At 44.8% G+C, this 14870-nt stretch overlaps 1 protein-coding gene across 1 annotated transcript in view; it reads right to left on the minus strand.

Moving 5' to 3' along the window:
- The window catches only part of LOC104678483 (protein-glutamine gamma-glutamyltransferase Z), a 46414-nt gene that overhangs the window by 13206 nt on the left and 18338 nt on the right, over positions 1–14870 (minus strand). Inside the window, exons 2-4 of the mRNA XM_030930734.1 lie at positions 2329–2511; positions 1269–1514; positions 541–659 (exon numbers count right to left, since the gene is read on the minus strand). Coding sequence (XP_030786594.1) covers positions 541–659; positions 1269–1514; positions 2329–2511 — 548 coding nt within the window. The remainder of the gene's footprint in view (positions 1–540; positions 660–1268; positions 1515–2328; positions 2512–14870) is intronic.

Below are 14870 nucleotides of genomic sequence, written 5' to 3' on the forward strand. Positions count from 1 at the left end.
CAGCCACAGACTACATCTAAATGAATAAACATGGCTATGTTGCAATAAAATGCTATTTGTGAACACTGAAATTTCAACTTCATATAATGTTCACATCACAAAATATTATTCTTTTAAAATTCCTTTTCAACAATTAAAAAATGTGAAAACTATTCTCAGCTCATGGGCTAAACAGGCAGTAGGCCACATTTGGTCTGTGGGCTGTAGTTTACAAACCCCCAGTGTTGATGAAACAGACTCATGATACATCGATCACTCCTGAAGCCGAGAGGTGGGTACAGGCAGATTCACTGTAGTAGCCTGTCTACTTTGATTATGTTTTAAGGTTTTCATAATAAAATGTTAAAAGCTAAAAAGGAAAGATATCCACCCCTTCCTTGCCCCCTCACTGGATGTGAAGTTGGCCCAGCCCCTCACACCCTCACCTGTATTAGTGGCCCTCCATGAGGGTGGTGTAATGTAACAGCCTTATATAATAGGGCTGTGTAAGGACCAGCCTTAAGGAGCCCACCCCAGGCCCACATTGGGTGACAGTGTTACCTGCCCATAGTTCCAGGGCCAGGAGGTGATGAATCTTTCATGACCCTTGTAAACAAAGCCATAATCTTGCATGACATACTCCTGCAGCAGTATTTCACTTGGCAGGTAGACGTCGTCCTCTGGGCAGTTAAGAGTAGTGGAGGGGGCAAAACCCCAAACCGAGAAACAGAATAATAAAATTAAAAAACAGTAATGACAATGTGTTTCTGGAAAACAGGAGGAGCAGTTGATGGGTTGATAGCAACAGAAATTAAGACTGGACCCCCTTAAAGGTCTACTATATGCTTTTCTAGAAGCCAGAAATATAATGTGTACTTTAAAAAACAACGATCTTTTCGTGATTGTAAAAGTGACTGATTATAGGGTTGGTTTCTTGTAGAGATTCATAAAATACAGATGGATGGAAAGAAGACAATGGAAACTGCTCATTCCCACTACTCAGAGACACCCACCATTATGTTTTGGTGTGTTCTAGCCACTCTCTCTCTCTCTGTGCATGCATACTTAATACAATTAGGATCATATTAGGAAATGTTCCAGTGTTTTCACTTAACATCACACCATGAATACTTTCCTCATGCCATTAGAAATTCTTTGTAAGGATGATTTTTGTGAGAGCATACATTGCATAGCTATGTGGCGATTTATTTTCTGGGCTTTTTCCAAAGAACCTCACAGGGCCTTCCCAATGGATCAGGTTAGCATTACAAGCTGTGAGCACATCCTACCTGGACTCCAAGGGTTAAAAAGTAGGATGAAAGTTCCCAGCGGGTAAGTCACACTGTGACCTTGGCCCTGAGAGAGCTCTATCTTCAGAATGTAATGGCCAATAACTGCATTGGCTGGTGTGAAAAGGGAAACGTGGAGAGAGTTGGAGTCAATGATGAAATCAGAAGCGCTCCAGACATTCCCGGGCCGGATCCGGGTGAGGAAGAATGTGGCTCGGGTCCCCAGCAGCTCTGAGGGCTTGGGTCCTGTGTGGGAGAGAATGACCCCAAAGTGAGGGTCCAAAAACCTGTGTGATATGTGATTCCAGGGGGGTTGGAAGGACCCTCACCTTCTCCAACCACTTGCTAATGCTTTTGGCTTTTACTGCCCCTGAGTGTCCTCAGGCAAACCATTTAAGATCCCCAGCCCTCCGTGTTTTTTTTCTTTTTTGTTTGTTTGTTTGTTTGTTTGTTTGTTTTGAGACGGAGTCTCGCTCTGTAGCCCAGGCTGGAGTGCAGTGGCCAGATCCCAGCTCACTGCAAGCTCCGCCTCCCGGGTTTACACCATTCTCCTGCCTCAGCCTCCTGAGTAGCTGGGACTACAGGCGCCCGCCACCTCGCCCGGCTAGTTTTTTGTATTTTTAGTAGAGACGGGGTTTCACCATGTTAGCCAGGATGGTCTCCACCTCCTGACCTCGTGATCCGCCCCTCTCGGCCTCCCAAAGTGCTGGGATTACAGGCTTGAGCCACCACACCCGGCCAGGCCTCCGTTTTTAAAATAATAGTACCACCTGAAAGTCTTGTCCTGGGGATTACCTGAGCTAATGTGTGTAAAGTTTTAGCACAGTGCTTGCTGTGTATCTACAGGTTGGTTGTGAACTGCCACAAGCTCAGTTTGAGGAGTTGACCAAATCTCTCCTCAACGGCACTAACAGGATCCTGAGCGTGAGGGGGCCTGGGGCTCCCAGGACAAGAGAGTGGCCGGCGGCTCAGGTGGGAAAGGCAGGGGCCCTGCAGGCAGACTCTGTTAATGCCCTCATTTAGAGGGAACCTGCGGGGCCCTGGGGCAGGGCAAACTCACCGGTCTCAGCCACAAAGGTGATATGGTCGCTCTGGGACTGGAAGGGTCGGCTGAAGCTCAGCCGGAGGTAGAAGAGCTGGCCGCGGCGCACAGTGAGCCGCTTGACGCCCATCTCCTGCGTGTGGTGCTCCAAGTTGTTCCTGGAGCTCTGCAGGTCGGCAGACTCAAGCTGCAAGGTTGCCACTAGGGGAGAGGAGGGGACAGGTCACGCCCACCTGCAACCCCCTGGGCTCAGGCATCCCTTGTAGCTTCTCAGTCATTTGCGGGGGGTGCGGGGGTGGGGGGTTGGGTGGGGCGGGGCGGGGGGAAGTGTTGATCCTGGTGAGTTCCACGTCTGGACCTGGAGCCACAATGATCAAGGATTGGGGTCCCCAAACGGAAACCATTCCAGATAACCGAAACTTAACCCCTGAAGTGCCGCTGCATGCTCTTAACTATTTGTTGACAATCTTTCTAAAAGTCACTCTATTATCCTATTAAGAATAAACATACTAGGATTTTGTATGAATTAAGTCAGTGAGTTGACTGGAGGCTGGGACTTCAGTTGTAGGGCAAGTCTTTGGGATTCTGGAGACTCTCTGGGTCACTTGCAACTTACGTCTGACTTCTCAGTCATTTCTAGGTCTACGAGGAGGGCACTGGCTGCTTCCTGTGTGTGCGCACCTGGTATATGGTTGTGAAACTCTCATTGCATAGTGGGCAGTGGGCAGGCTCTGGACTGACACAGCTTCAGGTCTATCACCTGGGCTGTGAGACCTCGAGCAAGTCACTTAATGTCCCTAGACATCGGTGTCCTCATCTGAAAAATGGAGACAATTATATTCCTACCTTATAGGTCATGTGGGCGTTAAGTGAGGATGCCCATGGAAGGGCCTTGGCATTGTGCCAGGTACAGAGTGAGCAGTCGTTATTAGTTACTCTTACTGGTAGGAATCATGCGTTCTTGGATTGCATTTCTTTTGCGACCTTTGCTGGCAATGTTTAGATTGCATTTACTGTCGACAAAAGTTCATTAGGTCTTTCCTCTAGTAGTACATCAATTTACCTCAGTGGTTCTCAACAGGGGAAATCCAGTGCCCTGGAGGACATTTGGCAATGTCTGAAGAGATTTTTTACTGGGAAGAGAGGCTGCTAAGCAGCATCCTAAAGGAAAAATTCATGTTTGCTCCCAGCCAGTTTTCGTGCATTTTGAACTTCCACAGAGGTTCTTAATGTTTTTGCATCTTTCCTACCCATCTTGATCCCCCTTTTTTTTGAGACAGGGTCTCACTCTGCATCCCAGGCTGGAGTGCAATGGCATGCTCCTGGCTAACTGCAGCCTCAGCCTTCATTCTGGGCTCAAGTGATCCTCCCATCTCAGCTTCCCAAGTAGGTTGGACCACAATTGTGCACTACTATGCGTCACAATATTTTTTTTTATATATTTTGTAGAGACAGCATCTCCCTATGTTGCCCAGGTTGATAGATTCTGATTTTTTGACCCAAATATTTTACTTTTCCATCCTAGACTGGCTAAACTATCTTCCAGTCTTCATCTAAGTAATCAGTAATAAGATGTTTCTAAGTATTAGAGCTTAAGTTTGAGGCCAGTGGTGTATCGTCAGCTCTTTCCTCCATGCTAACACTGAGCCATTAAGAAATACTCTTTGGGGCCGGGCACTGTGGCTCACTGTAATCCCAGCACTTTGGGAGGCCGAGGTGGGTGAATCACTTGAGGTCAGGAGTTCGAGACCAGCCTGGCCAACATGGTGAAACCCTGCGTCTACTAAAATACAAAAATTAGCCAGGCCTGGTGGCGAGCGCCTGTAATCCCAGCTACTTGGGAGGCTGAGGCGGGAGAATTGCTTGAGCCCAGGAGGTAGAGGTTGCAGTGAGCCAATATCGCGCTATTGCACTCCAGCCTGGGTGACAGAGCGAGACTCTGTCTAAAAAATAATAATAATAATTTTCGGGCATAGTTGTTCAACTGCTTTAACCAAATCTAATCTTTGAATAAAGCTGAAGTCAATGTTTTTAAATTTCCTTCACAATCTAAAATCAAATCCAGTTTTCATCTTTTCCATAAATGTGTCAAATGTCTGGCTAAAAACAGAATATGCACAATGATCCCTTGATCTGTCTCTTAACAACAATCTTTTGTAAGGTAGATTCAACAAAGGTGAATTACTGGATGAATTGGTACAAAGTTGTTAAGCCTCTTGATGTTTTGGGGCACTTAAATAGATATGTTATTGGAACCGGAAAATTCAGAGAAAGATCTAAGACAGATCCCTTTTGATCATTCAACAGCAGTTTTTAAACTTCAGGTCCAATTCATTTAGCAGTTTGTGAAATCAATTTAGAGAGAGGAGCCAGTAATAAGAAAAATGGAATGTGTCACACATAGGAAGAACAAGGACAATTTTATGTGTAGCTGGGTCATGATATAAATTGTGGATCATAGTTAAAAGTCAGAAAGCAGCCGAGCGCGGTGGCTCACGCCTGTAATCCCAGCACTTTGGGAGGCAGAGGCAGGCGGATCACGAGGTCAAGAGATTGAGACCATCCTGGCTACCCCGGTGAAACTCCGTCTCTACTAAAAATATAAAAAATTAGCCAGGCGTGGTGGTGGGCGCCTGTAATCCCAGCTACTCAGGAAGCTGAGGCAGGAGAATGGCGTGAACCTGGGAGGCAGTGGTTGCAGTGAGCCGAGATCATGCCACTGCACCCCAGCCTGGGCGACAGAGCGAGACTCTGTCACACACACACACACACACACACACACACACACACACACACAGAGTCAGAAATCAGCTGGCCTCAATCTAGTTGGAAACTGGTTGCCTCTCATTTGCTCCTAAGGGGCCTAAAGTTTTCATAGCAGGACCACTGAGCCTTCACAGAAAGCCTCTCCTTCCCATACACAACTCCCACCCTGAATGATGATAGATCCAAAAGAGACAGGAACACACACAGGAGGAAACAGGACTCAGGGTAGCCTTTTCCTGGCTGCTGTTTTTAGCTCAAAGCATGGTTCCTAGGGACAGCCAACTCAATTTTCCCCTGAGCCAGGTTTATCTTAGTTTGGGAAAGAAAGGAAAGGAGGAGGAAGGAAGATATCTTCCTCTCCAGAGGCCCAAGGTTGCAGTGGCATGGAGAAAACTCATTCTCCACTGGACACTCAGGTTTTCTTTTTTATTCCACTCCACCGAAGTGCTTCTCATGTCAAAGAGACAATGACTTAAGAAAACAAAAGGAAGGTTTTCAAAAGCAGGAAAAGAAAGCCAAGAGGATCAGGAAGAGGCTCAACAAAGCAGGAAATCAAGCAGAATCAGTTAGTCAGCACCCACAAGGCCTTCTTGACTTGGCCACAATCCCACTGGAGTTAATGACATGAGTAAGAGGAGAGTTAAGCCCCAGCCACAAGACTCCTGGTACTTATTTGACTAATACAAAGACAAGGGTATAAAAGGATCAAATTTATCCTAATGTATTATCAGCCTTTTAAGAAAAAGGAGACAGGCTGGGCGCAGTGGCTCACAGCTGTAATCCCAGCACTTTGGGGGGCTGAGGAGGGTGGATCACGAGGTCAGGAGTTCGAGGCCAGCCTGACCAACATGGTGAAACTCCGTCTCTACTAAAAATACAAAAATTAGCCAGGCGTGATGGTGCATGCCTGTAATCCCAGCTACTCAGGAGGCCGAGGCAGGAGAATTGCTTGAACCTGGGAGGCGGAGGTTGCAGTGAACTGAAATCATGCCATTGCACTCCAGCCTGGGCAACAGAGCAAGACTCTGTCTCAGAAAAGAAAAGAAAAGAAAAGAAAAGAAAAGAAAAGAAAAGAAAAGAAAAGAAAAAAAGAGGGAGAGAAAGAAGAAAGAAAAAGAAAGAAAGAAAGAAAGAAAGAAAGAAAGAAAGAAAGAAAGAAAGAAAGAAAGAAAGAAAGGAAGAAAGGAAGAAAGGAAGAAAGGAAGAAAGGAAGAAAGGAAGGAAGGAAGGAAGGAAGGAAGGAAGGAAGGAAGGAAGGAAGGAAGGAAGGAAGGAAGAAAGGAAAGGGAGGGAAGGGAGGGAAGGGAGGGAAGGGAGGGAAGGGAGGGAAGGGAGGGAAGGAAGGGAAGGAAGGGAAGGAAAGAAAGGAAAGAAAGGAAAGAAAGACAGACATTAAAACAGCCATCTGTATGTGGTGAGCTCCATGATGCAAAGCTCCTACCTCTGACACCAAAACCCAAGACGGCCCTGCCCTCACTCATGCCTACATCTCTCCACTCGGGTCTTAGCTCAGCAGTAACCACTACACAGGGGCTTTCTTTGGCCACCAAGCATGATGCTTTACTTCCCACCATGTGATCACTTTCTATCACAACACCCTCTCTATTTTCTTCATGGCACTTAATATCTAGAATTGGTTCCGCAAAAGCAAGAGACCTCAGCCATCTTCAAATGCAGATGCCCCTGCCTAGAAAGGAGCCTGGTGCCTAACTGCAGATACGCATGGCTAATGTTCATGGAATACTTACCAACACCCAGTACTGTTTAAAGTATTTTACATGTCTGAAATAATTTATGTTCTCACCACCCCCCTGAAATGGAGCTGTTAATATTGTTCCTCACATATAGGAAGGTGCTGGGTGGAGATAGGATTCAAACCCAGGGAGGCTGGCTCCAGAGGCTGACCTCTTAACCCGCACAATCTCCTGCCATCTTGGTGGGTGCTCGGTGACATTTGCTGAATGGATAGACACATATGTGTGTGAGGTTCAAGGATAGTCATCGTGCAGAAGAGCACTGGGGATGGAGGGGATGAGAGGGGGCAGAGCCTCTGAGGGCAGCAGGGCCAGGATGAGGAGAGGCTCGAGCCGGGCCAAGATGCTGCTGCTTGATTCAGTAGGCATGGGTAGATCTATCCCTGATGGGTAGATAAAATGTTACACCTTTCTGAGGGCAATTCATCAATATTTTTTGCAAAATAAAAGAAAGCGGCTGGGCATGGTGGCTCGTGCCTGTAATCTCAGCACTTTGGGAGGCCAAGGCAGGTGGATCACAAGGTCAAGAGATCGAGACTATCCTGGCCAACATGGTGAAACCTCATCTCTACTAAAAATACAAAAATTAGTTGGGCATGGTGGCGGGTGCCTGTCATTCCAGCTACTTGGGAGGCTGAGGCAGAAAAATTGCTTGAACCCGGGAGATGGAGGTTGCAGTGAGCCGAGATGGGGCCACTGCACTCCAGCCTGGCGACAGAGCAAGATTCCATCTTAAATAAATAAATAAATATAAAAGAAAGCCTTAAAACATAAATACCTTTGACCCATGAACTTCTTGTCTAGGATTTTTTTCTTCAAAAATAATAATTTGTGTAGAAAAATTAAGCATAAAAATGTTCAGTGCAACCCACATATCTTACAGTAGGAGTTGGCTACACACACTTGATTCCTCTCATTTGATGATTCCAACTGGATTCCAACAAACAGGGCACCAACAGCAGCCAAAAAAAGGAGCAAAGATTAGAGAGAGGTAATTCACAAGACATTAGAAAGGAAGATTTCTTTAAAAGACTAAAAATTAGTATGTACAGATTATGTTTAGTGGTGAAATTATGGAAATTTTCTTTCCTTTAGGTTTTTTGGCGTTTCCCAGGCTTTTACTTTGAACAGGTATTCCTTTTGTGTTGAGGGGAAAGTGCTACTGTGATTAAAGGCAGGCTTTCGAGCAGGAGTGGCAGGATCAAAGCTGTACTTCAGGATTAATTCAACTGTGGCATTTAGCCCAGACCAGAGGGGAAGAAGACAAGGGTGGGAAGGGCAGCAAGAGCCCTGTCACAACAATGTAAGCCAAAGGCTCATGAGGACCTAAACACAGGTGTCGGTAAGAGGAAAAGAAGGACCACCCTATGTGTGCAAAGGGCTGGCATCCCTGGGCATATGGCAGGCTAATAAATACTTAGTGAAATATTTTGAATTGCAGGGCTTCCTAAGGCCCCTGCTAGGGTGGATGAAGAATGGGGTCAGTTAAAGGAATCAACTGCCAACAAAGTCCCAGGTAGTCAGGTTAGTGGTGAGGCTGAAACGCTCTAGGTGGAGACAACAAAGGGCAAATTCTATCCTGTGCAGCTGGCACGGAGTTGGCACCTGCCACAAAGCGCCAGGCGGACTCAGCTCCTTCCGTTCTTCTGTCTTTGTTTCTGCATTTATTCTAGCTTCTTTTCTCTTTTCATTTCTCATTATTATTGTCCATTTTTAGGACTTTTACATAACTTTATTCTTTTTATTTCTTCCCTTCTTACAAAATGTGAAAGAGTATAATCTGTGTGAGAGCATATGAAGAGATTCCTACAGGAGATTACTGCCGTGTTCTGTGCCTCTTTTAGTGTGCAAGAATTAAAATGTCTTACTTAAACTTCAAGTCCAAACTCCTTAGCCAAGCATTCCAAGCCCTTCACAATGTGGTCCCAACATATCTCTCCAATCTTATCTCCCACTAGCCCATAAATAAACTGCTTCACTTGTACTATGGCCTCCAAATAGACCATACTCACATCTACCTCTGACAGCCCCTGCCCCTTCCCTAATCTCTTTGTGTCTCCATTTTACCCATTTTTCAAACAAAACCCAGCAGCCACTCCTCCACAAAATTCTTCCCAAGCATCTCAGAACATATGGGATGTTTGCACTTGCAACACTAGTTGAATATCTAGTTAATACTAAGTGTTATGGAACTCCAGTCTTTATATGCATCATCTCCTGCTATCCCTGTAACTACCCAATTTGATATTATCAGCCCCATGTTACAGATAAGTAGGAAGATGATGGGCAAAGTTAATTAACTTGCCCAGTGTCACCTACTTAATTAAGTGGCAAAATTGGCATTTAAACCTAGACAGTTTGACTCCAGAACCTAGTTCTTAACTTCTGGCTTGTGGTACTGGTCTGGAGGTTTTCAAACTTTTTTTTTTCCAAGTAAGTGAACATTGTGCTTTCTTCAAATGAAAACATAATAAAAGACTTAAGAGGAACTTCTCTAGTGGGAGAACTGGGCAGGTGTTCTGCCCACCCCCAGGCTTCTCTGCAGAGCCCTAAGGATCCAAAGAACACAACAAAAAGCACAGCTCCCTCTCAGCCTCCTCAGTCTAAGATGTCAAGGAGGGTACAAGCCCTCAGGCAGCTCAACAGGTCGAGACAGAACCAGCTCCAGGACCCACTCGATCTGTCGCCCTGTTCTGCAATTTCCCGGACTCTGAACCCCTTACTATTCAGTCAATCACTTACTACTACGGTATTTCCTTGAAACATTATTTTCATTTAATGGTGTCTACATGATTAACTATATTGTTCGATTATTTACACCCAGTACCCAGCAATTCAAATAGCTGCTGGCAGGAGAAAGTGTTCTCAAGCTAGCTGCACAAGTTAAAGTCTTAGGTCTTTTGCCTCTTAGGCAACAAAGCATTGCTATTCATAATATATAAAAATGGCCATAAATATTAAGAAGACAGTCTTGCTATAATAATAGCAAGAAATGCAAGCTAAAACAATCATGAGATTCATCTTTGATCCATTCAAAAATATTTAAATGAATAACGATAACCTACTTTGCTGAAGGTCTATGGAAACGGACTGTCTCATATACTGATGGTGGGAGTGTAAATTCATACGGGCTTTTTAAAATACTGTGTGAACTTTCAGCTTTTTATAATAAGTATATATTTTGTGTATTAGTTGTTTAATTAAAGTATGCAGTTTTAAAAGATAATATAACTGTTTTAGACTTATTCTAGTTGAGGATAGCCAAGGAGAAAAGATATGCTAAACTCTAGCACTAAAGTACCCTGGAATCTAGCACATGACAAGCTTCTTGAGCCTTCTCTAGCAAACTCTGGCTTGCATTTAAAAACCATTTATCTCTCTATTTTTATTTTTTTGTTTGTTTGAGACAGAATCTCACTTTTTTCTCCCAGGCTGGAGTGTAGTGGTGAGATCTCAGATCACTGCAGCTTTGACCTCCCGGGCTAATGCAATCTTCCCGCCTCAGCCCTCCGAGTAGCTGGAACTACAGATGTGTGCCACCACACCCGGCTAAGTTTTGCATTTTTAGTAGAGACAGGTTCTCACCATGTTGGACAGGCTGGTCTCGAACTCCTGAGCTCAAGCGATCCACTTGCCTTGGCCTCCCAAAGTGCTGGGTAAGCCACTGTGCCCAGTGTGAGACACAGTGCCTGGCCATTAGAACATGATACACGCTTTAGAACATTATTTTAAGACATACATGGCCGGGCGCGGTGGCTCACGCCTGTAATCCCAGCACTTTGGGATGCCGAGGTGGGTGGGTCACCTGAAGTCAAGAGTTCAAGACCAGCCTGGCCAACATGGCGAAACCCTGTCTCTACTAAAAATACAAAAATTAGCCGTGTGTGGTGGCGGGCACCTATAATCCCAGCTACTCAGGAGGCTGAGGCAGGAGAATCCCTTGAACTCAGGAGGCGGAGGATGAAGTGAACTGAGATCACGCCATTGCACACCAGCCTGGGCAACAAAGGGAGACTTCATCTCAAAAAAAAAAAAGAAAAGAAATACATGCACCATGTTTAGTGCCCTCCCTGGCGGGCCCCGCGTGTCGGGCGGGCTGGCCCAGCCTGTGGGGGCCTGTTCTTCTCACTCCCAGCAGAGGAGTGGGCAGGGTTCTGAAGGGACCAAAAAAGAGGCCTGAGCTCAGGGGTGGGGGCAGCAGCTCTCAGTGAGGCCCTGAGAGTCAGGGAGAAGCTGGACAAGGGAGAGGTCTAGGGTCTGAGAGGGGTCCTCCCACAGCTTCAGAGTTGGCCACAGAAAAAGCCTCACAAGCACCCAAGGACACCTGGTGGCAGGGGTCAAGCTCTTTTTGAGGCTCCTCAGACTTCCCAAGGCCATTTCAACCCCTAAGGTTTTAAATAAAAGGCTGTTCACAGCTTCAGAAAAGAAAATGAATGGCAGTAGGATTTGTGCCCCAAGGTCCAAATGCAGATGGAGAAGTGAGAAGGAGCCAGACTGCACAACGAGCCACCAATCATCAATTCAAGCTCTCCTGCTGCTTCCCTACATCCTCTACCCTCTCCAAACTTTTCCCCTCTCTTGGCTTAGTGCCTCCAAAAAGGTAAGTCGATTCCCAGTACTCACCCTGATCCATCTCCCTCCTTCTCCTGTCGGTCAAGGCCCTTCAACTAGTCACCAGTACAATTCGAGATCTAATTGCCTCTTGAGCATTTACAGTCACCCTACTAGAACCTTCTCTTCCATCCCTGAGTCGGGTGGGGCTGCCACTTCCTCCTCCTCCCACTCCTCTTAAATTTCCCGTTGTTCCAGGTACACCTTGGTATAAGGAAAGGAGCTTCTGACTTAAGCCCTGTAACAATGTGCTGAGGGATTTGTTTCTGTGGCCTCCTTTTGGAGCTGAGAAGACTCCCAGGTGATGTGGATGGCAAAGCTTGGCTCGAAGCTGTTCCCTTGTGCTTCTGTCACCTGAAGTCCTGGGATCCAATTAGATCTAAGCCAGCTCGGTCTGGCTTCCCCTGACCATATGGGTGTTGGGTAAGAAAGAGCTATGAGGAAGGTCATAGAAAAAGAGTCATGAAGAAAGGTTTGCACAGCCCATCAGGACCCAGAGAGCTTTGCATCTTGAAGAAAAACAAAGCACACTGAAATGGTGAATTATTAATGCTGCTGATTAAAAATGAAGTTGACAAAGTTTCCAGTGACAAGGAAAAATGCCCATAATGTGATATTAGCTGAAGGGAAAAAGTAGGATAGGAAAACAGTGCAGTTGCTCTCACTCATATGTGGGACCTGAAGAAGTTGAGATTAGAGAAGCAGAGAGCAGAATTGTGGTGCTTAGAGGCTGGGAAGTGTGGGTGGGAGCAGGGATAAAGAGAGGTTGGTTAAGGGATACAAAATTACAGCTAGATAGGAAAACTAGGTTCCAGTGCTCTTTAACACTGCAGGGTGACTGTATTTAATAAGAATTTATTGCATATTTTCAAATAGCTAGAAGAAAGGTTTTTGAGTGTCCCCAACACAAAGAAATGATCAATATTTGAGATGATGGATATGCTGATTACCCTGATTTGATCATTATACATTATATACATGTATCAAAATACATCAGAATGTCACTCTGTACCTCATAAATATGTACAATATTACATGTCAATTAAAAATAAAATAATTTCTTAAAAAACAGTGTAGTTTTAACAGTGTAAAAAATGTTATTTATGCAGATAGATCCATTTTTAAAAGATGGAAGAAAATGTAACAAACTGACTAAGAGCAGTGAGATTGTGAATGGGTTTTTTAAAAATATATTTTACTGAATTTTTAAAAAATTCCGCAGTGGGAGTATAAGATGTTTTTAATTAGGGAGGAAAAAAAAACATTTTTATTTTTAAAGAGAAAGAAAGAAAAGGAATAGGAAGATCGTGACAGGATATCCAGACATGTGTCTACGTGTTTCCCAGATGCAAAGTTTAAAGACAGAAGTGCCCATTCAGCACTCCTGGAGGAGGAACTTAGTTTGGTCAAAGAATAAGTGCTGCAGACAGAAAACAATTAAAGCTACTTACACATTTACTAATTACTGTCAAACGTATGTAAGAGCTTCCTAATTCCCTGAGTTAATCTGTGTGATTCATTCATCACAAATTCCTACATCTATTGTAACCAAAGCTTTCGGTCACATCCTCTGCCTCTTTCAATATGTCGAGTGTTTTCACGAAATGATGGTCAGGTGAACACATTAAACTCACTCATTACCCGGTGTTCACTGGGCACCCTGTGGACTTTATTTTGTTAAAATTGCTGTGCCTTGGCTCAGAAAAATACCTGATTACTGGTGCCAAGAATCTTTTATAGTAGAAATATATGCTCTTTTGAGGAAGGCAGATGTTTTTAAAACAACTTTTTTTCATAGTAAGAGTTCTAATTCATAAATTAAAGATATTTTGAACATAGAATTGGTTTTGTTTTTTTTGTTTTTGAGACAGAGTCTTGCTCTGTCACTCAGGCTGGAATGTAGTGGTGCGATCTCTGCTCACTGTACCTCCGCCTCCCAGGTTCAACTGATTCTCCTGCCTCAGCCTCTCAAGTAGCTGGGACCACAGGCTTGCACCACCACACCCAGCTAATTTTTGTATTTTTAGTAGAGACGGGGTTTCACCATGTTGACCAGGCTGGTCTTGAACTCCTGACCTCAAGTGATCCGTCCACCTCAGCCTCCCAAAGTGCTGGGGTTACAGGCGTGAGGCACCACACCCGGCCCCTGAACACAGAATTTTTTTTAATGGTAGAGAAGGGTATACATTTTGATACATTTCATTCCTGTTTTCTGTCTGTGCACAGGTGGGTTTTTTCCCTAGCTTCGGTCCTACTATAACTCGAAGACAGGATTTTTTTTAAGTGAGAATTTCCATATAAAACAATTTGCCATTCTACTTAAAAATAGAGCTTTATTGATGTAATGAATTAGGCCTTATGAAAATAAGCTTTCACATCTCATATATTATTTATTTATTTCAACCCTTCAGTTTTTATTTGAGGGCTTAGATGGGAAGAGATTTCTCCATGTCAAAAATAAAAGTAACCGCAATATTATTATCCAGGTTAACTGGAGAAATTCCATTTGGTCAAGCCTAAGGGCCTCACCATGGGGCTGAGTATCTGAATTTCCTCTTCTACTTTCATTCCTTCCTTTCTTCATTCAGTTTACAAGCCTTGAATGACTGTAATGTAGAAGGCACCATATTAGAAGTTTTAAGGCACACAAAGTATGAGCTGCTCTTTAACCCCAAGGAGCTTAGACTCTATTGGTGGAGATAAGAACAGAGACAGCTAGGTGCGGTGGCTCATGCCTGCAATCCCAGCACTTTGGGAGGCTGAGGCGGGCCCATCACTTGAGGCCAAAAGTTTGAGACCAGCCTGGTCAACCTGGCGAAACTCCATCTCTACTAAAAATACAAAAATTAGCCAGGTGTGATGGTGGACGCTTGTAGTCCCAGCTACTTGGAAGACTGAGGCACAAGAATCGCTTGAACCCGGGAGCTGTAGGTTGCAGTGAGCCGAGATTATGCCAGTGTATTCCAACCTGGTGACAGAGCTCCATCTCATACACACACATACAGACACACACACACACACTCTCTCTCACACACACACTCTCTCTTGCTGTCTGTCACACACACACACTCTCACACACACATACACACACACTCTCTCTCTTGCTGTCTGTCATACACACACACTCTCACACACACATATACACACACACACTCTCTCACACACACACTCTCTCTTGCTGTCTGTCACACACACACACTCTCACACACACACACTCTCTCACACACACATGTACACATGCACTCTACAAAGGAAACTGCCCTGAGTGGCTTGCTCAAAATGACAGAGGAGTTCTAGGGAGGAGCTCCGGAAGGACATTGTGATCTGTGCTGTGCCACTGGAGGATGAAGAGGATTTTAGAGAAGAGAGATGGAGTGAAAAAGGTATTCCAGGTCAAAGGCACACAGGAGCAAAGTGGGGAAAATGGAG

Source organism: Rhinopithecus roxellana, chromosome 5 (genome assembly GCF_007565055.1).
Source record: "Rhinopithecus roxellana isolate Shanxi Qingling chromosome 5, ASM756505v1, whole genome shotgun sequence".
NCBI lineage: Eukaryota > Metazoa > Chordata > Mammalia > Primates > Cercopithecidae > Rhinopithecus > Rhinopithecus roxellana.